Source organism: Strongylocentrotus purpuratus, unplaced genomic scaffold (assembly GCF_000002235.5).
Source record: "Strongylocentrotus purpuratus isolate Spur 01 unplaced genomic scaffold, Spur_5.0 spur5_scaffold_2, whole genome shotgun sequence".
NCBI lineage: Eukaryota > Metazoa > Echinodermata > Echinoidea > Camarodonta > Strongylocentrotidae > Strongylocentrotus > Strongylocentrotus purpuratus.
Window position 1 is genome coordinate 17170306 of NW_022145605.1, and position 23741 is coordinate 17194046.

Genomic DNA, 23741 nt, shown 5'->3' on the forward strand with positions numbered 1-23741 from the left:
TTCCGAATATCAATCCTTTGTATGCCCTGTATTCCAACGTCAACTTCGGCTCTTTTTAATTTTTGGATCTGAGATGCAATTGTCCAAAACGACCCGACCAAAGAAATATCAATATGGCATTCCTGCCATGCACAGAAATTACTAGCCATGATGGATGAACGCGGCATGAGTCATATTCAGCGTACACTAACTTCTTGAAAGCATGCAGCGCAGGCAAATAGAAATGACCTTGATGAGCGAAAATCAATGCAGCAGACAATTTGCTTTGACTTATTAAGAATGGAGAGAAAGGAAGTATAAACAGGTATTTGAAAAGGATTCATTGAAGTAAATCAACCGACGTTGATTTGTCAAAATGTTGGTGAGAACTGTGGGAATCAGTGACAATTGAAGTCCTTCACATTGTAATTACATGCATACAGTTCTAAAATGTTGCAATTCTAATAGAATTCCTCTCTCCAATTCACTCCTTTTCTCTTTCCCCCTCCCCCCCCCCCCCCTCTCTCTCTCTCCTCTCTCTCTCTCTCTCTCTCTCTCTCTTTTCCTTCTTTCTTTCCTTCCTCCTTTCCTTACTCTCTCCCTTGTTCCCTCCCTACCTCTTCTATCTCTCTCTGAATTTTGAATCTAACCTTGTGAAGAAAAAAAAAGAAGTAATTCTGTGTTAAATTTCAGCTGAGCGATGACAGTACTTAGCGTCTTTTTGTTAGCTAAACATTACCAGTTCAAAGAAAATTTGATAGGAAAAAATGGATTCAAACTCAATTACAACATAATAGAGGGCGTACTTGGAAAGCAGTTTTGTTAAACTAAATGTACCTACCCTCTATTTTAAATAAACTTGAATAAATAATAAATAAATAATAATAGTTTCCAAATCTAATCAGTAATTATGCTCATGAGTAAAATCTGTTCAAACAATGAACTGTTTTCCCCCTGTAATCCATGATTGAAAAACTACATTTTAAAATGTTTCAACCGGTTTCATTTGCCTACGTGTACATACTCACTTTTGAGAAAATATGACAGATTTTCTATGAATACCGAGAAAGATCTGCTGTACCAAGTTCACACAAAAAAGAAAAATATTCAGAACAAAAGCCTTGGTAAGGTGGGTGATGATGGAATGCCAAACTTTGTATAGTGTCTGATATCATAATAAATGTCAGAGCACAACAAAAGCACATTATTTGCTTAAATACCTGTAGTTAGGAGATAATTGTCGAAAAATGCTCTGCCTCTAATAGAGAGCATCCTGTTCTCACCATACATGTACTGTGACGTGCTAGAGTACGTGAAAATATGTTGATAAGTTGACACTGTGTGCTTCACGATTCGAAAGTGTGTATGGGTAAACAACATGAGAGCAATAATTATTAGATCATATTTGCACAACTGTACGCGTTAGCAAACAGGAGTTATTCACCATAGCTGTAATTTAATGTATTGCGTTAAGATCAAATAATGGGTTTTGTTTGTCATACATGGAAATATGCAGACATTACTTACTACCTAATTTGTGGATGTGTGTGTCATTTTTTCAGAGAGATTAAAATTAATCTCAGAACCATGTATTTGTATGTGACTATGTATAGGCCTAGAGATATTATTAATGATAAACTTGACACAATGAATAAGATTATGTGTAGCAATGGGAAGACTTAGTTAAGCCTTGGGCTTACTTTTATTAAAAAGTTGACTTTCAACTCAGCATCAAGTTTAAATGTTAGTATGATATAGATGGATACATGTACATCTGTTCCATGGAATTCTATGATTGTACCATAAGAAATCATTAGCAATCAATATTTCCAATTGCATGCTTTCCATCTACATAAAAAAAATCACTCCTTTTGATTATATTCAGAGACTCATGTATGACTTTATCATTAGAGAAGAATTTAAAATCTCCAGTAAAATGTTGAATACCACACTCAATCTAAATGTAGTAAACAACCTAAGAAGGAGCTAACTTTTCATCAGTGTACTGAGTCAGCTTAAGTCAGTTCAAGGTTTTAAGGGGCTTTTTGATGGATGAAAAGAGTTGACCTGTGGAATTAGAGAAGTGCTAGCAAAGACATGACTGACAGATGAGAATAAAGTTTCACCCCTAAGATTCCTACTAAATCTTAATTTTTAATTTTAGTTTTTGTTACACTGATACTATATAGAAGAAAAACAAACAAACACAAACCAACCAAACATAATAAAAATGAAGGAAGTAGGACAAATTATATGTACTTAAAGCTTCAAGTAGTAGTTTGAAGTGTTTCAAGTGTCATCACCAATATAAACAATTAAAGAATGAACTTGAGGAAGATATGTATAAATATACCTTTCTGAGATAATATCATAATTTAGGCATGGCTCGGCACTAACATGGGTGCCCAAATAGCCCCAAAATGTCTATACGGACCTTCCAAAATTTAAAAAAAAAATCCATATTGTACTTGTAGATATCATCCATACAGTCTGTAAAATCTTTGATCAGCAGCGCTTTACAAAAAAGTAATTGTGGAGCCCTTTCATAGGATCAAACGCATTTGCTAATGTTAGATGTCTATGCTGGAGACAAGAAATTTCCTTGAATAATTCTGTTGTCAATCAACGAAGAACCGGGGAGTCAAATGCCCCAGGAGTCAGGAAAGAAAAGCAGGATACAATGATGAATTTGATGTGGCAATAAATCAATGCATGTCAAGACAGTTTCCTGACTCCCTTGCATGTATCCAAAGTTGACATACAACATGAATACATCATTATGGATGCATGTTGGCAATAGCAAGTTTCATAATAAAGAGGAAATCTATGGTTTCATTATATGTCATAATCCTGTTTTTCTGACATCATTTAACAATTCTTTTTCCTGGAAGTCTCATATGATAATTAACAAAATGGGAATATTTAATAACATAAAGGAATATGAAACAACCATTCACAAGTTAATGTACACATATATTATGTAACAGCTAAGTCTGGTACTTTTCTTCATTGAATACACTACATGTATGTGCAATGCATTGCTACTTTTAAGCTTTTTTCAAATTGACAATTATCCTTAAAATGTTAAAAGAACAAAACTCATTATTGATCAAACAGTACATTCTGCCAGTAAGTTGTGTAAACTTGTTTGGGTTTGTTTTTGTTTTCAAAGGTTTAAGCTTATTTGGAAAGTTCCACATATTTCAATTTTTGTAGGGTCATTATGGGTCAAATCACCAATGGATTAAACCTCACCCTTTTCACATTGTCTCAAATTTGGTATATGGGGTAAATGAGACTTTAAAAGCTAAACAATCATAAGTAAAATCCCCAACTGCTTGTTTAATACAGCATGAGGTTTTGAATGATTTTTGGCTAATCTCACAATGAACCATATTCCTGCAATCATTGTGTCAAATATGTTGAAACTGATATTTAAAACAGGCAATTACGTGTATACAAGCAATACAAATATCCAATTCTGAGCAACATAAAGTTTGGGTGTTTGTAATTGGCTTTTAACAGACGTGTATCAATCAGATATGATTATTTACGTCTGTGGACCGACCTTTAAACGTCAGCATCCGAAATATGTGACTCAGTTTCGAACCTGCGTCCTCGACTGAACCAGGACGTTAAGTTCAATGACCTCTGGACCTTTTATTTGGCTTTGAATTTTCACTTTGTGGATCAAGAGGTCTTGAGATGAAATTTGGTGACATGATACATGTGTTGATTTTGAGATAAAAACGTCTCTTCTATAGTTTTTCAGCCTCTCTAAAATGTGGCACAAAAGTGATATTTCCCCCTTTTTATCTCACAAATCCATTAATTTTTGTATGGATTGGTAACATTCAGAAAAGGATGATGCATATAACATCAGTCATTCCACAGGTAATATAATCATGACCAGTTACTGACATTGTCAGCAAACCCAATTTTAAGAATGGTATGAGTGATGTAAAATGAGTATATCCTGAATCGATTGCTCATACACTCAAATTGTATGGTTTGGTTTGTCAGTGAAAACTACCATCCTTTGCTTTTTTTATTCCTCATTAAGTTCAAAAGAAAATATTGATTAATGTCAAAAGATCGTAAAAGATTCCTCTTCTCATAAATGTATGTGATGCCATCTTTTTAAAAAAAAATTGTCATTTATGTGAACTCTGTTTTGTGAAATGTGAAAGAAATTAACTTATAAAAACTAGAAACTTGAACCAGACATTTACTTTTTTAAATATCTCTTTCGAGACTAGACTTTAGACTCTACTGCACTGGCACGATCGTGTCAGTAAACTTAGCACAGGAGACCCTATGGCTTGCGTCTTTTTTAAACGTTATCTAGCCATCCTACCGTACCGCTGCATTTGATTGGCTCAATAGGAACCTATACGTCATGCGCTAGTCATAACGCACACAGAATCTGATGCAATAATTTATCAAATATGAGATTTCATACAAAAATTACAAGTGCAAAGCTAAGTTTACTTAAAAGAAATGACAAGGCAACAAAATCGGGAGGCTTACCGTAAACGAATGACTAGCCAGGTTGTAAACTTGTCCATAATCATTGCGACATTATTACTGGTTAGTCCAGAATTTGGCCGATTTAATTTTGATCTCCACCACACCGTACCAACGCAAATAATCATATTAAATTCAAATATTAATATGCAGCGCTAGGATGGCCTAGGTTGCGTTAAAAAAAGACGCGGCCGGCTTCTGTCTCTAAAGAAAGGAACTGACCCTACCTAAATTATGAGAGGCAAACGAACGAACGAACGAACGAACGAGACAGAAATTTTCGGTCTAGGATTGAGCAGACATCCCATCGCCGCACCGGCTAGCGGCTGGACCCTTGCACCGACTGAGCGCCTAGGCTAGCTGGGCGCGGCGGTCTCACAGTCTCACACATCACTCAGTCAAATCCAACTGCTGCTGGAATAAACTCACTAGACCTAGATCTCGCTACTCGATTGCACGGCAAGGGAAGGTATTTACCCTGAACTATTACACGCATCATAAGCAAAATATATAGTTGTACATATGCATTTCATAAAATCATGTAATTCATAATCAATAAAGATGAAATTTAAGAATAAACTTACGATCTGTGACGTGGGGAGGAGGAAGGCTTCGGAGCTGTCATCAGCTATAGCTTGGCTATCGTTGTGCATATCAAATTGGCATTCAATATCGTCAATTCCGCACAACCTCATTTCCAAAAATGTTGGGGGCATTGAAGCTAAGATTTGAAACTGTTTGCCAATATTTTAGCAATAGCGGTTTTATGGAGGGCCGGTGTGACCGCGCCGTTTGTCCTACCAGTTTCGTTTGTCCGTCGGACATAACATGCGGGCTTTCTGCTCGCCACGATCGTCCGAGGGAAGATCCGTGCGGTTTGCTTTCCGCGCAGTCTGTCATATTGTTTTACGTGTATATTTGATAAAAGGAAGCAACTCGGTAAATCATGTGGTAGACATTTTTCTAGAAATTACATAATAATAACTCTCCACAATTTTTTTGAAGCAAATGGGCCAGTCCTTTTGAAAGTAGAAGTGAATATTTTATTTAAAACCTTTATTCTATGAATATCGGCCCCACAACTGTTGTAATCGATTATACTTTTGTACGTGGCTTCGTTCTTCAACCAACTCACTACTAGTATATACTCGTGATCCAGGCCCCGCCCCAAGTATTTGGGGGCCTTTCGAGGTTTAATGAAGGAGTTAAATGGGAAATAAAAGTGATTAAAAATGTGGTTGAAAGTGAGTGGGGGAGGCTAGAGTATTTAAGATAAGGTAGAGCGTAGCACAAATTGGCGGATGCTCAGGGGGTAGGGGCATTTAATTACGGTCAGTTGAGCATATTTTAATACCTTATTCATGACACTAGCAGGTCACTAATTGGCGTATGGTCCAAGGGGCGGAGCCCCCGGAAGCGCAAGGGTTTTAGGCATTAAAATTACGGTCATATGAGCATCCGGGGGCCAGCCTTAGGGCACAAGGTGGGGTCCAGGGGGCAGAGCCCCCGGAAGCTCAGGGGTATGGGCATTTAATTACGGTCACATGAGCATACTTTCTTTTCTATTTCTTTCTATTTAATTATCTTTAATATACTTTTTCAAAAGTGTGGGGGGGGGGGGCTTGAGCCGCCGTTCCACATGACCTGAAAAGTATTGTTTCCCTGATCCGTATATAGGACAAGGCCCTGGGGCAGCTAGCCATAATCCGATATTTGGGTCGTTTTCCGGTCAGAACTAGCCCTAACTATCATTCCAGGATTTTGTTTCAAAACCTGAGACAAAGTTACCCAATCCCTTTAAGTTTCGAAAAGTAAACTTCATTGACCGTATAAAGGCTTAGGAACCGGGGGGGGGGGGCTTGGGGGCTCAGATATCATTGAGCCCCCCAATATTTTTTGCGGGGCTTATAGATATCATTAAGCCCCCCAATTTGTTGGTGGGGCTTAGATATCATTGAGTCCTTAGGGGCTACACTCTTATTTCCACGGAGTCAAATTTCACTCCGTAATGGCGTCAGCTGGGAGTCAACTCTATTCCTAGTTAAAGTGACACGGATTCCGAATCAATTTGACTCGGATTGTGTGGCATCAGCTGAGAATTGACTCAATTCAGAGTCAAGATGACTCCTTTTCCGTGTCACTTTAACTAGGAATAGAGTTGACTCCCAGCTGACGCCATTCAGAGTGAAATTTGACTCCGTGGAAATAAGAGTGTAAGATACCATTGAGCCCCCAATATTTAAGTGGTGCTCAGATATCATTGAGCCGCCCCCGATACTTATTGCGGGGCTCGGATATCATTAACCCCCCTCCCCCTCTCCCCAATCATTATATTCTAAGCATGAAACTCATGTATACCTATAATCTACAGGCTTACCATTCAAACATAAACATTTTATAAATATTTATTTGGGGAGGAGGGGGGGGGGGGTGGGGCTCAGACATCGGATCTCGCATATCATTGACCCCCAAAAATATATTTGGTGGATCTCGGATATCATTGAAACCCCCAAATATTTTGGCGGGACTCTGATATCATTGAGCGCCCCCCTCCATATTTTGGTGGGGCTCAGATATCTTTGAGCCCCCCCCCCCCATATGTTGGTGGGGCTCAGATATCACCCAATTGTTTTTTGTGGGGTTCGGATAACATCACGGAGCCCCCCCCCCCCCCCGATATTTTGTGAGGGGCTCGGATATCATTGAGCCCCCTCCCCGCATATTTTGGCCGGGCTCGGTTATCATTATCATTATAGATTGGTGCACACCATTATGCTTGATCATCCTCTCCTATCTGTTTGTTTTCATTCCTCTTTTAGTCATCTTTTATTTGCTACCTATGATATTTGATAAATACCTATATATGCAAAATAAACCCTGGAGGTTTAAAGTTGTAAAGTCCAGGGCAGTTCAACACACGCAATCATGAAATAAGGATGTCTTCATCGAAGTGTCTCTGTAAGTTTAGAACCACGACCTGTGCCTACCCGCTCAGGCCACTGTACATTCAGGGGCGTCGCTAAAGGGGGGGGGGGGTGGGGTTGAAGTCGGTGGGATTTTTTTATGTCGGTCGGCCAGCAATTTTTTCCCCTTCGAACTGTGACTTTTTATCGGACAAAGAAACATTTTTGAAAATTCAGACAATGATTTAGAGTCGGTACAATGAATCGTCTTCTTTTTCTAATAATTTAATGAAACGTTGAAGCTCCTGCACTTCGCGCGAGAGGGGGAGAAACTGAATTCAGACAATTAGGGTTAAGAGTAGAGAACGGTATACAACAAATCGTCTTCTTTCTATATTAACTTAATGAAACGTCTAAGCTTCCGCGCTGCGCGTGGGATGGGGAAACTAAATTCAGACAAGGACTAATAGTCGAGAACGGTACAACAAATCGTCTTCTTTTGAAAATAATTTAATGAAACGTCTAAGTTACCGCGCTTCGCGCGGGAGGCCTTTCACCCATCCCCTCCCCCACGCGCGCTCTTTAAGTGATTCGCTTGCCCTAAGGCGGTCCACTGGATGCTAATCTGATGGATATTTTAATGCCCAAAACCCCTAAGCTTCTGGGGGCTCTTTCGTCCTCTTTGTGCATGGCTGATTGTCAACGAAACGGAGTTAAGTCTTTTGTCAAGTCTGCTCGTTGCTATGGCAGGCAACCAGTAAAACCAATTCGTTTCATCAAATTATGGAAATGCAAGCATTAATCTAAACAAACAGAACTTTGTTATTCCTGATTGAGGTGTCGTATGAAAGGGCAGAAAATAAACTTTCTAGAATGTGATTTTCTCTTTGAAATTGAGATAACGCCCGCCAAATGACTTTTTGGTACCCTCTCTTCAATTTGTTTTTAATCACTCGTGCGTGAAATATGCATCATATGAGTTACATCAAATGAAAGAGGAGGATCTATGCTTTACAAATATATGTCATTTATTAATTATAATTGTGATTAATTCTCGGTTTCGTTTTTTCTGGGACGCACTGTATAGTAGGCTTACTTGCGATATGGGCACATGGTCATTTTCCACGACAACATGAATATATTAAGATTTATTTCGTTAACTTAGTCAACATCGTAGCTACACCCGTACAAATTAGTGCTCACCACCACCTCCCCCTGATTAAGTTATGATAAAACATCGATAATTCTCAGTTTCTTTTTTTCTGGGACGCAGAAGACTTTGACATTATCGAACATTACTTCCTTACCTGGTATCAAAGGCAACTTGAAAGTAACAGTATTATACATAAATTAGTTTCGAAAACTAGCATTAATGGCAAACTAGCTAGGAAATGGAGTTAATATTTCTAAGGCTCAATGGAGGGGGTGCTAGGCTAGATGGAGAGGGTGATAGGCTGGATGTACTTAGTGCAAGTTTAAATGAAATCATGCTAGGAGATAGATGGAGCTAATATCTCTAAGTCTCAATGGAGGGGGTGCTAGGCTAGATCGAGAGGGTGCTAGGCTGGATGTAGTTAGTGCAAGTTTAAATGAAATCATGCTAGGAGATAGATGGAGCTAATATCTCTAAGGCTCAATGGAGGGGGTGCTAGGCAATTTTAAATGAAATCATGCTAGGAGATATTATGGAGTTAATAATTAATGAGCGAGAACAGTACTGAAGTTCTTCAAAATGAAACATACTAGGTATGGGGCTTGTGTGTTGATCACACCATTTTTTAGAACAAGATTGTTTGGAACCAGCAACCTTGATAACTTGGCCAGTATGACGTGACATTTCGGTACTTTATAATACAGATTATATCTGATATATTGGTAAAGAGTAAAGATTGTGAAAACTTTATGTAAAAATTAGTAACATTACAAAATATGCAAGTAGTCAGGAAATCCCTTACACGATCTAGGAATAAAGATTGTGATAATGCTCTCGCGCTCTAACTCGCCCCCTCCCCTCTCTCTCTCTCTCTCTCTTTCTCTCTCTCTCATTTAGTTTTTCACGTCTAGTGACATTCCTAAACATAAGCCTGGTATATAACCAAAACTTGATATTATAGAAGTAGGAGCAGATGTGCCAAAATAACCAAACATCATAATTCGACATGATCGGTATCAGAAGCTCCGACAGAGATGAAATGAGACGGAGCCTTATTTGCGTCAACTACATTACATGAGATTGGAGGTGGCTTGCGTTCCAAGTATGGTACATTGCTATCTAAGCGCATTACATTGATCTACAGAAACGTATACAATGCTCAAGGTGCATGCCGGGAAGGCGTATGAAAGATGACGTAATGGTATCGAAATATAAGAAAGGAAAACAACTTCAGCGCAAATATTCAATCAGTTTAATCTTGGCCATCACAAAAAGTGGGTTATTGATGTAGACAAATGCTCATGTACCCTTTACAACTCTTTTCATGTATGTTATTGCAAAAGAAGAAAAAAAGCCAGTCAGTCACTCAATAGTGTCTGACAGTAAAGTCTAGCAAGTAAACGGGTTTCCTTGCATAATTTGAATATGAGGACACTGCTAACGTTTAAATTTCACAGATAGGACATACATGACATATTCATAATTCCTGCAAAGTTCTACAGAATTTGAGGTTGGCTGCAAAAGGGACATAGTACCTTTAAAGAAAGAGAATCAAATGTTATTTTCTCCTTTGTTGAGGAGGTGGGGGGGGGGGTGTCCCCTTTAAAAAAGGAGATGGACACGTCAATATCATGGGGTAAAGAAAAAAAAAAGAAAAAAATAACATGAGGTATAAAGAAGAAGCTGGGAGTCGAACCCGAGTATACATTGCATTGTGAAGCGATCAGCCTTATCCACAAGACCACTTTGCCTCACTGCTACTAACTGGTTTGCTTCTTGGTCTTATAGCACTTTCTGCATGTTAATGACTTTAATATGTTGATTTACTGATTTAACGATTTCGGGATGCATAATTATTCATATTTTTGCAGTCCGATGTTGTCAAGATTGCCCGTAAATGTTTTCTTTCAGTTACTGATATTTCTGATATAATAGTGAAGTTTTATGTTATTTTCATTTATTTTGCAAACTGCTGACTTAAACTTCAAGTGATATGACAATAGGCCACTGCCCTGACATAGCATAATGAACAGAACACGGATCTATTCCATTTAGGATGTGCTACGAATTCTATAACAGGGCACCAATGAATAGGGAAGCTTGGCTATTCGATTCCGTGTTCAATAGCTTGCACCTGCAATGTTTGAATAGTTATGTAACACATTATTCAGCTCTTTCTGACATGGCATCAATTAATGAATTGAAAGAAAAAAAACCCGACCCTCCCTTCATTGACGGAATATTTTTGTCAATTGCGAGGATTACATAAGAGGTAATAATAGCATTCCTGACATTGCAACAATGACCGCATTATTTGGATGACGTAATGGTATCGAAATATAAGAAAGGAAAACAACTTCAGTTCAAGACAGTTCAAAATAATGCTGGGAAATGGAAATTAAAATGATACCGTTTTAAAAACCAGTTAGATATGGTTTTTGGACAAGAAGCATGAGATAATTCATTGCGCGGCAATCTGGACTGTATTTGAAACAGAGCATCCAATATTCCTGATATCTAATAGTATACTGTCAATGAAAAAATATAACTAAAAAAAATTAATAATATTGGACCTCTTTACCCAAGGCTGTGTGTCTTTGTCGAGCACAAAATGATTCTGCTCGGGTATGCAGGCCAGTTGTTAGCCCATATTGGGCTTGAATAGACTTGAATTGAAAGACCGTTTGTTTCACCTCGCGAAGTTTGGGCGCTTTCATATGAGAAGTAAAACCTTGCCCATCATTGAATTCATGTTGTAAAGTTGTTTACAGACTGGAAAAGGATAGCATGGGAGTGTACAGAGTGAATAAAAGGAAGAAAGTAGTAGTGAAAATGTAAAAAACTTGTTTAACCTGGCAATAAGGGACTCTTGAATGTAGTTTAAAAATTGGACATGGCTTTGGGGCTAACGCTACCGGCCAACGACCGCCAGCTAGCTGACGACCTCCAAGAAAAAAAAAAAAAAAAGACCCCCCCCCCCAAAAAAAAGACCCCCCAAAGGGGCTCCCTAACAGCTTTTTCCTACACTCAGCTGCTCCCCCTTCACCATAGGCCCTTTTTCAAGTTTTTTTGAGGAATCCATTGACATATCGTGCATTTAAACCCTTTCCCATACATCAACAATCAACAACACCAACAATAATTATTTTATCACACCAAAATTGGAAAAATGATTAACTTTTAATATCAAAAACAAAATACACTAGCTGGGGATCGAACCCGATACCTTCCACTTACTAGGCGGTTGCTTATCCACGAGACCACTTTGCCTCACTGCGATTACCTGGTTCACTTTTAGTTGTTAACACTGTGCTTTTAGTTGTTAACACTTTCAGCTAGCTGACGACAGGCGCAGCTATACCCCCTAAAGGCAGATGCGGATCCAGCGGGCCGGGAGGGCCTTGCCCCCCCCCCCCCCCCCCGCAAAAAAAAGAGAGAGAGAGAAGGAAAAGAAGGGAAAGGGAAAGAGGAGAGAAAGGGAAAGAAAGAAGAGTAAGAGGAAGAAGAAGGGGAAAAAAGGGGGGGGGAAGAAGCAGATCAAGGGCCGAAAGGGTCTTGGATCCCAGCTGTCACCCCCCCCCCCATTACAAAATAAGAGAGAATGATGAAAAGGGAAAGAAAAAGGAAAAGAAGAGATAAAGGGAGGGAAAAAAGGAAGAAGAAAAGAAAAGAAGCGGGATATCAGTTGCAATTTTGCCGCCAACAAGTTGTAGTTCAGAGGGGCCAAAAGGCCCTAGACCCCACGCCAATTAACGCTACGCTCTGCCTTATCGTAAATACCACTCCCCCAACCTACTTAGAGAAACGTTCAGCGAGGCCTGCATAAAAAGTGGATGGTGCGGTTTTTTTTCTACCCCCCCCCCCCCAAACGTTTTTGCTCATTTCGCCACTGCCGGTGTCACCATTACGTACCAATTTTTGGCTAGCATAATTTCAAATTGGGCCCCCCTAACAAATCCTAGATCTGCGCCTTGGCCCCCCCCCCATAGGGGCTCCCTAACAGTTTTTTCCTACACTGCTCCCCCTCACTCTAGGCCCTTTTTTTCTTTTTTTGAGGAATCCATTGACATATTGTGCTTTGGAACCCTTTTCAATACATCAACAACACCAACAATAATTATTTTATCACACCAAAATTGGAAAAAATGATTAACTTTTAATATCTGGCTTTTTTGCTTTAATATAAAATACACTAAAAGAAAAATTGTAACTGATCTCCCCTACCTTTCTTCTTTCTCTCCCCCCCCCACCCCATTCCCTTCCCTTACTTCTCTCACCCTCTCTCGTTTAAGTTTGGTGAGGGAGGCAGGGGCCTTTCGCCCCCTCCCCCGATCCACACGATGTTGATGGGATTAATCGCAACTGATCTCTGCTTCTTTTCACCCTTTTCTTTTTTCTACCTCTTTTGTGTTCTATTTTAGCTCTCCTCTTTCCCTTTCCCTTCTTTCTCTCTTTTTTTTTTGGCGAGAAGGGGGGGGGGGCAGAGACAAAGGCCTTTCTCCGCGATCTTGGGGGGGGGGGGGGGGTAGTGAGCACCTTTTTTTTTTTGGCCCTCGAAATTTTAACAATTTGCACCACCCCCCCCCCCCCCCCCCCCCATCCTCCTACTAGATCCGCCACTGCCTGTAGTTTCATCCCTAGCTAGCTGGTTAAGCTGAATATGGGTTATCCAGTCGTTTCATTCATTAATTATAATTATACTTGTATCAGGGATATGAGAGTACATCCCTGTTTGTTTTGACTATGTATACGTGTGGACTAGAGTACGGACATTCGGTGCGGCAGGCGGACTATTGGTACGAGACCTCTTCAGCACAGATTGTCCGTCAGACATTTGAGGCGCGCACGGAATGTCCGACACGGACATTCTGCGCGGATAAAATCCGCACCGATCGTCCGCTCTCGATCGATCTCTAATAGTCGGACGATCGGTGCGGGTTACATTCTACGCGGTCACACCGGTTCAGGGGACGGGGGGGGGGGGGCTTAGGGGGCTCAAGTTCCCCCTTCACATAAAACACACACACATACAAAAATAAAATAATAATCTTCACCCCCCCCCCACACCCCAAAAGAAGAAGAAGAAAAAATCTTATTCTACAATTTTATACAAAATAGCAAGTAGAAAGTAAGTGCAAGAACGCCCAGTACCACAACCCCAACCCCCCCCCCCCCCCAAAAAAAAATGAAAACATTGACAACAAATTAAATATATATATTCTTAAAGAACCGTGCCTACATTTTAGAGGCAATTGATCGGATCATCTGGACCGTAGACCTATGTTACATCTTATTTATTTATATTTGTATGTAGATATCATTTAATGCGGGACTGCACTATAGTAGCTACTTGCGCCCTCTACATAGTAAACAATGCCTAAGCGGCACCCGTCGGTCCCCCATCATCCCCTTTTCTTATGTTCATTGAGAGCCGATTTGATGAGATACCCATCTATATCGGTGACCAAGCAGGGAGGTCCAATCCCTCCTGGCCAAACTATAATAGATAGGCTTTAATTCAAATGTCTTCAGTTTGGTCAAAGTTGGGGAGGGTTTTTATTAATGTTCTATTCACTTACTTAGATGTAATAAAGATAATTTATACATGGTGCATTTAAATTTACATGATTTTAAAAGGCTACTGTACACTCGTTTCCTTTAATTTGAGGGCTCAGTTCTCCATAAACAGAGGTCTATATAAATAACCTCTCACTGTAGGCCTACATGTATTTTAATGATTATGCATGTTGTGTCATAATCTTCAGTATTTCTTTTTAACCGAAAAGAATTAAATACATGTATTACTCCACTAGGGGTCACATTTTTGTTACCACCCCATTTCTCTCTCTCTCTCCTTCATTTATCCTCCCCTTTTCTTTTCTTTCTTTGTCTGTCTCAGTTTTTCTTTTCTATGTCGTTTCGACCTTTGTCCACTGTTGACCAGAAAGTTGGAATACATTTCTTTTACCTCTTTTCTTGAAGTGATTGTGAGAATGTGATTTTTTTCTTGATGGATGAATTTTATATCAGATCTCAAAACTTGATTTATCAATCTAAAGGGTCACAGAAATTGATCAATGTGGTTCTGTGAAGACTTAAACTTTCTCTATCAATAATAAATCATTTATTGCGACTATCATTTCATGATTTTTTTTTTTAGTAAATAATTATGATTCCAACTTTATAGGCAACAGTATATCGCATACACCTTATGCGTCATAGTGAACAAATGAGACATGGTCATTAGCAGGACATTTTCGTGTCCTGTTAACGATTGACCAAAAGAAGTAGTGCCCCCTACGTTCGTTTGCAGGCAGAGAAATTGTTAAGGCCTCCCAAGAAAGAATAGTTTTAATCATTAGTCATTAGTTTAATTAGTAATATTGTTTTGAATTTAGGGTTAGGGATTGGGTTAGGGTAATATACCAGTTTTTATGATATCCGGTTAATGTACCATTTGGTGTTTAGGGTTATATAATATATTTATTGAATAAGGCAGACTAATGGAATGTGTTGCTCTTCCGAGATGCACGCCTTGCAAGCGATCATCAGGCAAGCATTCTTAAAAGTACATGATTGCTCCACAACCTGGGTACAATACGCTAAAAATAAGACTTAACTATAAGACTTAACTAATACAATACAGTACAATAAGAATTACTCTTGGGTGAAGGAGCTATTGTAAATGCTCAGGTACAGCGCTGGATTTCTAAACATGTAGGTAGTCTCCACCAAGGTGCTAATATTCTTTATTTATTTAAGTATAGTCTCTTTCGAAGTTGCAGAGATAAATTTGTTTTCATGGCGGCTTTTGGAGATGAGTTCTGGTCTTTGATCGCTTGCAAGGCGTTAAACTCGGAGTAGCATGTTCCATTAATCTGCCTTATTAAACATATTTTTGCTCTGCCTAGGCATCGGGCACTGTATATGGAAGGACAGAACAAACCTAGTATATATTATATATATATACTAGGCAATGGATGAAAATTGTGGCCGAAAGTTTGGGCAAAAATTGTGCCCGACCAACTGCCAGTGGGCAAGTACTTTTAATTCGTCATTGGGCAAAATGTTGCCCGATTTGGAGAAAAAAAATACCCAAATGCGATTGGACACACATTCTTTTGCCAACTAATTCTAGCAATGTATAGGCTTCTATCTTTAAGTTCAATTAAATCTACCATCATAATTATGAATAGATATCAGATCCCAACGACCTTTTGATCAGAATAGATGAAAACAGATGCAGCTATAACTCACTGATAATCTTTTTTTCTATAGCAAGGACTAAAAGTTTACTAGTATAGGAAAGTACGTAAACACTTAGACACTATTTAAGACAAGTAAATTTAATGATGCTGGAAGGCCGTCGACTCATTGAAATAAAAAACAGGACAATTTTATTTTCAAATATTGATAAATTCTATATTTAACATTCAAAATATATACAAATATAAAAATTAGGCAATAATTATTCGCAATAAGTATTTGATGAAAGTTTCTTAGGCAATCACAACTGCCATTTCTGACAATAATTAAAAGTACACATTCAAGATAGATACAAAAATCATTCGGTGGGTATCATGACATTGCGAACATAGGTTGTGACAGAAGATTAAGAAATTATTAAAATAAACGATATATTTTCTGACAGGTTAGGAATGCACACGAAACAAGAATGGAATGTACATAGCATGTGTTTTTCAAAGCCTAGATTAAAATTATGACATTTAATTGAATTTTTCAAGATGATAAGATTAAGATTCGATATTGTGACCGTCGGCTAAAATCATAAAAATGACTATATAGGCTTCATTGATACAACTTCTATTCGAAAATATTCTATTGCAAAGTTCTGCAAATCAAATAGGTGCACACTGTCAAGTTATAACGGTCATGCATGTGTCCCCATAGTGATACGCCCAAAATTCATAACTGTCCAATTTTTCTTGCAATAATATATATTAGATATATAGGCCTATCATAATAAAGATACATAAAACTATGCTCTTCACTTTGTTCACAGGTTTCGTATTCTATGGAAAAGGTGCAGTGCACAATCAGTGTGGAGATAGGTGTGTTCAGGCAGCTTACATGTCGTCTACATTGTGTTCATACTGTTGAACATTGTTTGGAAAAAATGTAGAGCACAGTGTCAAAACATCTGGAACATAATCCGACAACAGTATATGTTTACCCTGCTTCCATTCTTTATTTTCTTCACACTGTTCAGAGTTTCTTGAACACACTGTATATGGTTTGAAAACAGTGGTAACAGGCTGCTTTTAAACTGTATTTAATATACGCTGTGTTCACCTGCTACCACACTGTGTAACATTGGAAGGAACGGAGTGTGTGGAAAACGGCTTGCATACACTGTGCGCAGAGTGTTTTCAGGCTGTTTCCACACTGTGTCTTGTATTTTGTGCACACTGGTAGGCCTACCAATGTGTGACCCACGGTGTGTTCAGACTTCAGACTAAAGTTAATTCCAAAATATGCTCCACCCTTTGTCAAAAGAATGTGAAAACAGCCTAAACATGTTGTGAAAATATTGTTTTCAAGCTGCTGTTACACGTTCACATCTTGTTTTCATGTTTGTGTGACAAAGTGAAGAGCACAGTTTAGTAGAAAACTGAAGACGTTTGCACACATGTTCCAACATGTGATTGACACTTTGTTCACACCGTTTTCATATTGTGAGGACAAAGTGCAGTTTGAGCAGTGTGTCTTCCACACACTGCCCTACACTGTGTTCTTCTTCTTTCACATTGGGTTACACGTGTGGAACACAGTATGAAAACGGCATGAATACCAGTGTGTTCACATTGTCAATTGTCGCTCTTTAGCCACATTTTGTGTATGACATCTTTGTCTCCTGTCTGAACAAAATAAAGTTTTCCAAGTCTGCTCTTTACTCACAGTTTGTGTGGCGACATTGTCACCATTTTGGCAGTTTTAATGATAACATGATTAATAATGGAACTTAAGGGAATAAAGAGTTAAACCAACGTTACTAAATCAAAGATAAGTTGCAGTTAACAGATCAGATTCAAGTGATGTGACATGGTATGGCATGACCAAATAAAGTCAGGAGAACTGTGTCCATGCACTTCGCAAGTCCATCGAATAGAATTCGGCTGGATCGACCGAGTGAATCGGACTCTCTCTCTCTTTATCACATAACCATTTGTAAATGGTAATGCATCTCTTTTACTTCGAATATTATGGCAACTGTCTTCGTCACTAAGCGTTCGTTTCTCCTTCTTCCTTTGGCGGAGCCGATGGATCAATACCATTTTCTCCAACTCCTTGTCCAGTCAAATTCAACTTCTGATCCCCTGGTGGATCTAAATCATCTAATGAAACATCACTCAAGAGCAGCGTCGATGACTCTCCGTTCTCTTTGGTTTTAGAGTCACTTTCTAATACATACTGGGGCGTCTTCTCGGGAGTCATCAACGGCTCTTCTTCCGGGCTAGCGTTGTTCAATGGCATGTATTTGCCCTTGGCCGAATCTGCTGAATCCAACGCCTGACCTCCGCCTTGGATTGACATATTATTGGAGTTCAACTCCTGCTTTTCGAGATCTTCCAAATTGGCATCAAGTTCCTTGCGCTCTATCAGCCGGCGACGCTTCTGGGACCTTGCTCGACAGGCCTTGTAGGCTTTATGTGTAGCCCAGCATAGAAATGCAAAACCTATCGCAAGACCGACCACAATAATGATTTTTCTTAGGATTGGTCTTTTCCTGGTGGGCCTGTCTTCATTCTCTCCACTGGGCGTTTGACCTAAAACGAGAAAGAGATAACAATAGAAACTATGATGTTATCTACTGTATAAGAATAATCTGGTGAATTTTTGTCCTCTAGTCAATTTTACTACGCCAATCGGATTTCTAACTTCAACACAGGTCCCAATATAATAAATGCTATAATTACCTTACCGTAACCCTAACCCTAACCCATTATCCTAAACCTAACCTAAATCTTAATCGCAACCTTGATGCTAACCGGAAATAGAGCCTGGAACAAATCTACAAGAACAAATGTTTGATAACCGTCAAAAGCTATTCAAACAGTAAAGATAATATTACGTTCACGCATAAAGGTTACAAACTTGTGGTGTAAAATGGAAAAGACTGACGCTAACTTGTGAATAACAAGTCTGCAGATCAGACTTTGATATTGATTATAGCTTTTGTAACCCTGCGTAAAAAAAATTATCAGGAATTTAGCAAGCCTGAAGTGTATTTGCTGTCAGAATGAAAATATATTTATTGGCCTCAAAAGGAAATGGTCGTTTCCTTTAAAAGGGATATGAGTTCAGGCATTGTGTCATCACAAAAAACATATACCTGGGTGGTTATGTGAAGTCTAAAATATATATCACAACATCAATCACTTGCCCCTAAATGGCTGGACCTCCAACCCTGACCGAAAAAACAAATGTATTGACTAGGCCTTTTATTGACTATAATCATTCTTTGATCACTTCTCCTTCATCATCGTCATCAACATCAGTATGTTTTCTTTCATTTTCTGTTAAAACTGTCCAGGTTATTGTGATTGGTATCATTTCCTTCTACGTATCAACCAAACATTGAACTCCCCGCATGTCTCATTTCTTTCCCGTCCCTTTATCACTTGCAGTATAATTGACGGCAGGATACAGGTATAGGCCTATAAACAATACCCCTCAAACACTTCCTTGGTGATAATTATATACGAGCTAATCGATAAGGCCATGGAAATATGATCCCTAGTCTCTCGTCGTTCTTTTTAATGTATAAATAGGAGTGGATTCCATGTTATTTGATATTTGATGTATTTTTTGTAAATAAAAACGTTATTGGGTCAAGTGAACACAAATTCCATTAATTCACTTCAAGTTAGGTGGCTCAGAACCAAGTGGAATTGCATTATGATAAATATTAATGATTATTGTTATTTAACTGCTTAGATGTTCTAAGATTTTTGTTTATGGGTAAATCTAATTAGGGACCCACTTTGTGACATTGTTGGTGTCCCGCTTACATAAGGAACCCACACGTATGTGTGGCTCTAAGTAAAGACTTTAATACTGGAGTGAGATTGTAAAGTGATTTCCAAGCATAATATTTCATCCTCATACCTAGAATCACCTAACAATCCCACTCCACTATTTAAGCCTTTACTCAGAGCCACAAATACGTGTGGGTTCCTTCTGTAAGTGGGACACCAAGAATGTCACAAAGTGGGTCCCTAAGTTTTGGAATTACCCTTATAACACGATGGTAATTATTTCCCTAATATCAACGTATGGTAATTTCACTATAATAGCTTTGGTATGTCAACTTATGAATTATGCGAACATAATTATACAAAGACAGATTACATACATAATCGGAATTGATTTCTCTTGGGCATATACCATCACAAATTCGCAATAGGGTATTGAAAGTGCCCTTGAGTGGATTTCTCGGAAATCTTTGAGATCATGTGTTATTTTCGGAACAAAATATTGAATAACTTTTCAAAATGAAATGGGCTGAACAAAAAGAAAGAAGGAAATTGGACGAGAAACTAAGCATTCATTTTATTAGGCCTAATGAGTGGTTAGCGGACAAAAGAGCCAGAAGTGTTTGTATTCATGTGATCAAAGTCCAATCCCGTTTATCCTACGATAACGGCGAGCTGTTAATATCTAACTTCTCTAAACGGAGGGTTATCTACTTCATATCTTTTAATTTAAACCAACACGTGACGATACATATGACAATTGTATCAGAGGGTGTGGGAGATGAGTTAGTCATACTTATGAATGATTAACACGGTATAGTTGTATATTTGACATACATAACATGTACATGTATTTCGAAATGATACATGAGCATTCATGATCGGTTTCGTTTGGGAAAGATCTGTGCCTGTGGTGAAAGATTTCTAAATCTAACAACAAAATAATTGACAGTTTATTGTTAATAATAACATCAGCATAAGCCGATCTGGCGAGTATTCGTTGGGATTGTACAATCTAGCTATATTATAAACTTCATGCAGATACATGTATTTTGGACACATATACCTCCATTAATGATAACAATATTTGTTATACACTGACAAAATACATTCCCACTGTGATCCAATTCTACATTTACTTCTACGTCGGAATAGCAGAGGGAAGAAATTGGTCCCAAACTACTGGATCTTTATAGGCCTATTAACATGTATAAATCCCGGCCAACATCCAGGTTATAGTGTAAACAGTAAATGTGAGGACGGATATGGAAAATAAGAACTGGATTGTGATTAACCTTTCGAGGTTGTAATTGATTCCAGGGCTGTATGCACGAGTACAGGTCAAAGAGACGAATAAAGAATATCATTTTGTTTTCGGCCATGTAAATAAATATTATTCTTACCATACGACAGAGTGACGAGTTCCAGGAGGCAAATTGAGCCGAGGAGTGCGAGAGAATAAAAGCTATACATCTTGAATATGTCGTCTGTGATCTTTCTTCGAGCTTACAATATTTGGTGCAGAATAGCTGAAAATAAAAAATATATCGAATGAAAATAAGTTGTTTTGAATTCACAATATATTAAAGACATAATTTGGTATGTATCTTACCACATGACTAAGTGGTAAAACTCGGATGTAGTTAGAAGAACATGGATCCGAGCAGTGCGAGAAAATGGAAGCTGTACAAAAAAAAATCGCACTTGACTTAAAGCTGTAAATTTAAACCACAGCAATGATGTTTTGGTTTCATTCCTGTTTAATTATATACAAACGAAAATCATACGTATACATGCATTATGATCAACTAATTTATAAATTACTTATTAACGAAAATACAGCTTGGATGCTCTTTCTGAATCTTTCGATGGCTTTTTTCTGCCAAGATCTTTTTAGAGGTCCAAAATAGAGAACACATATTTAATGCAGTCAATAGTCTGTTAATTGTATCAAGGCAGATTGTTTCCTTGATACGTACACAATGATGAAACATGAGACAAGGTCGCTCCAGATTGTCATGTAAAACGAGCTCCATAATCTCCATTAAACCATACACCATCTTGGGTAATATGGTGGGAATGGTAGTACATCGTACTGAACAATGAAGAATGCTTGAGATTTGGCCGAAAATTGAAGGCACTGAAACATTATCTTGGAATTGAACTGCCATTTTCTGCTATGACAATATTTACACGTATAGTTTCTAAGAATATAAAACATGATAATGGTGTTGTCAGATCGTAACGATGTATATAATAAGCACCAGGAGTCCGTTTAATAAAACTGTTGACTTACGACAACAATAACGTTGATATATTATATACAGCAAATCACATAACGACGCCACTAATTTATTTGCTCTACAAAACATAGATATAGAGTATTTAAATGCATATACTATAGACATACTGTCAGTGACAAATGAGTCATGATATACATGCATGTTTTCTATGAACTTTGAAGATGAAGTTGATAAATCGTCACATGCATAACGTAGCTCCTGAGGACCATTAATCATGTTAAGTATACGTTGGTCTGGTCTGTTTCATATTTTGTTAAAACTACAAAATGGTGGAGAATATATAGCTGGAAGTTACAGACGATAACTACAATAGAAAGAGGACGTAACACAAGGAGCTGGGATTCAGTTGTTTACGTGCACTATAATGAAATGATACCTATTGAGCTCCAGTTGACCGGGTGAGCTACGCGTTGGTATAGTCTTTTTTTCTTGACCACATAATGTTGAAGAATATAGCTGGAAATCGCAGACATAACAGAGAGAGATAGAGAGGTCGTAACATGCAGTTGACTATACATGTATATATCAGGGAGGTGAGACTTTAACTCACATGCCCTGTATATATAGGGCATAATGAAACATGAGATACAGGAAGTTCGTATATATCGTACATAATATAATGCTGGAGACTAATTGAATCTGCAGACATTGAAAACAAAACATTATATATATAGAGAGAGAGAGAGAGAGAGAGAGAAAGAGAGAGAGAGAGAGAAAGAAATAGAGAGGGAGAGAGAGAGAGAGAGGAGGGGGTTATAATACGTGTTTATCTTAATGTTTGGTATAATTATATGGAACATAAATTGGAGATTATAGGATCGTCATATAATCAGACAAATTGAAAGTCCATTAGACCATTAATCATCTCAAGTATTATACGTGGGCATAATATGTTTCCTCCTGACTACACAGCAGTTCTAAATCACAGACAATAACATGTATAGGTGAAAGAGAGAGGGAGAGAGAGAGAGAGAGAAAGAGGTCATGGTAATATATAATACATTGAATGAGTTATGCTCACAGGGTGCATGAAATATGAGATGAAGTTGATAGATCGACGCATGTAAACTGAACTCCACAAGACCTCTCGACATCGACAGACGATATAATAATGGCGAACAATATACTTCTCCCCGGGAAGGCGTTCCGCACAATGCCCTAAATAAATGTAGATCATCAGTGCATGAACAGTGTAGAACAGAAACTGTTTATGATGTTTACGGCAGTCGCTTAAATTCAGTCTCATCGAATCCTAATTCACATCACAAAATGACACCAAAGCAAATGAGAAAACAAAAGCCATCCATAATAAAGAAAATTTCCAGTACAACATTACATGATGATACAAACACAAATGATGTAAATATATCACTCAATGCGTTAGCGGTACCTCAAACACCAGAATAATAATATATGCGTCGCTTTACCTATGGATGTTGATGCACTGCCCAACGACGGAGAAGAAAGAGAGTATAATAATTTAGTTCCAGGCATCAGTGCATGAGATCTCCGTAATGCAGGATGCATGCATTCATTATAATTATCAGCCGCCGATTCCAGTTAGTTTTGTCGATCACTGTAAAACGGTAACATATAAAACCTGCTTGTAGCTGTGTAGGAAACACCAAATGATCTCTATATATTCTACGTCCAGTTTTAGAATACGTCCGGTGTTGTGTACTACTGGTTCGCGAATGAGATAACAACCGGGAAACAATACCTTGACATGACTAATGGTGACCTCAGTCCGCCTCAGTCACACCGCTGCACCTACTTCTAACCGATCTATCCTTCACCAGAATGTACAATGCAATATTTCGTTCGATCTGGTGTCGGTCTCAAAACGTTGTGTGACTCATACTCGGTATGACTGTGGGGG

The 23741-nt window shown here is 38.4% G+C and overlaps 2 protein-coding genes across 4 annotated transcripts in view; both read right to left on the reverse strand.

The window, feature by feature from the left end:
- The window catches only part of LOC583396 (cytospin-A), a 41387-nt gene extending 36107 nt beyond the window's left edge, over positions 1-5280 (reverse strand). Inside the window, exon 1 of the mRNA XM_783305.5 lies at positions 5091-5280. The gene's annotated coding sequence lies outside the window, so the exon portion shown is untranslated. The remainder of the gene's footprint in view (positions 1-5090) is intronic.
- Positions 5281-15962: 10682 nt separating this feature from the next.
- On the reverse strand, positions 15963-23741 carry LOC100892018. 3 transcript variants are annotated; one of them, XM_003729729.3, is made up of 3 exons: positions 23583-23741; positions 20963-21088; positions 15963-18350 (listed from the first exon to the last, which is right to left on the reverse strand). In XM_003729729.3, the coding sequence occupies exons 2-3, from the start codon at positions 21030-21032 to the stop codon at positions 17806-17808; spliced, it is 615 nt and encodes a 204-aa protein (XP_003729777.1). In that variant the 5' UTR covers positions 21033-21088; positions 23583-23741; the 3' UTR covers positions 15963-17805. The 3 variants fall into 3 exon arrangements, with proteins under 3 accessions (XP_003729777.1, XP_003729778.1, XP_003729779.1); XM_003729730.3 differs by having other exon boundaries at positions 23290-23740; XM_003729731.3 differs by lacking the exon at positions 23583-23741 and adding an exon at positions 22884-23262.

Bases quoted from the DNA above. Each gene is read 5' to 3' on its own strand.
- LOC100892018 (XM_003729729.3), bottom strand. From the start codon at position 21,032: ATGTATAGCTTTTATTCTCTCGCACTCCTCGGCTCAATTTGCCTCCTG. The intron at 18,351-20,962 runs GTAAGAATAATA...TTCTCGTTTTAG, and splicing joins ACTCGTCACTCTGTCGTATG to GTCAAACGCCCAGTGGAGAG.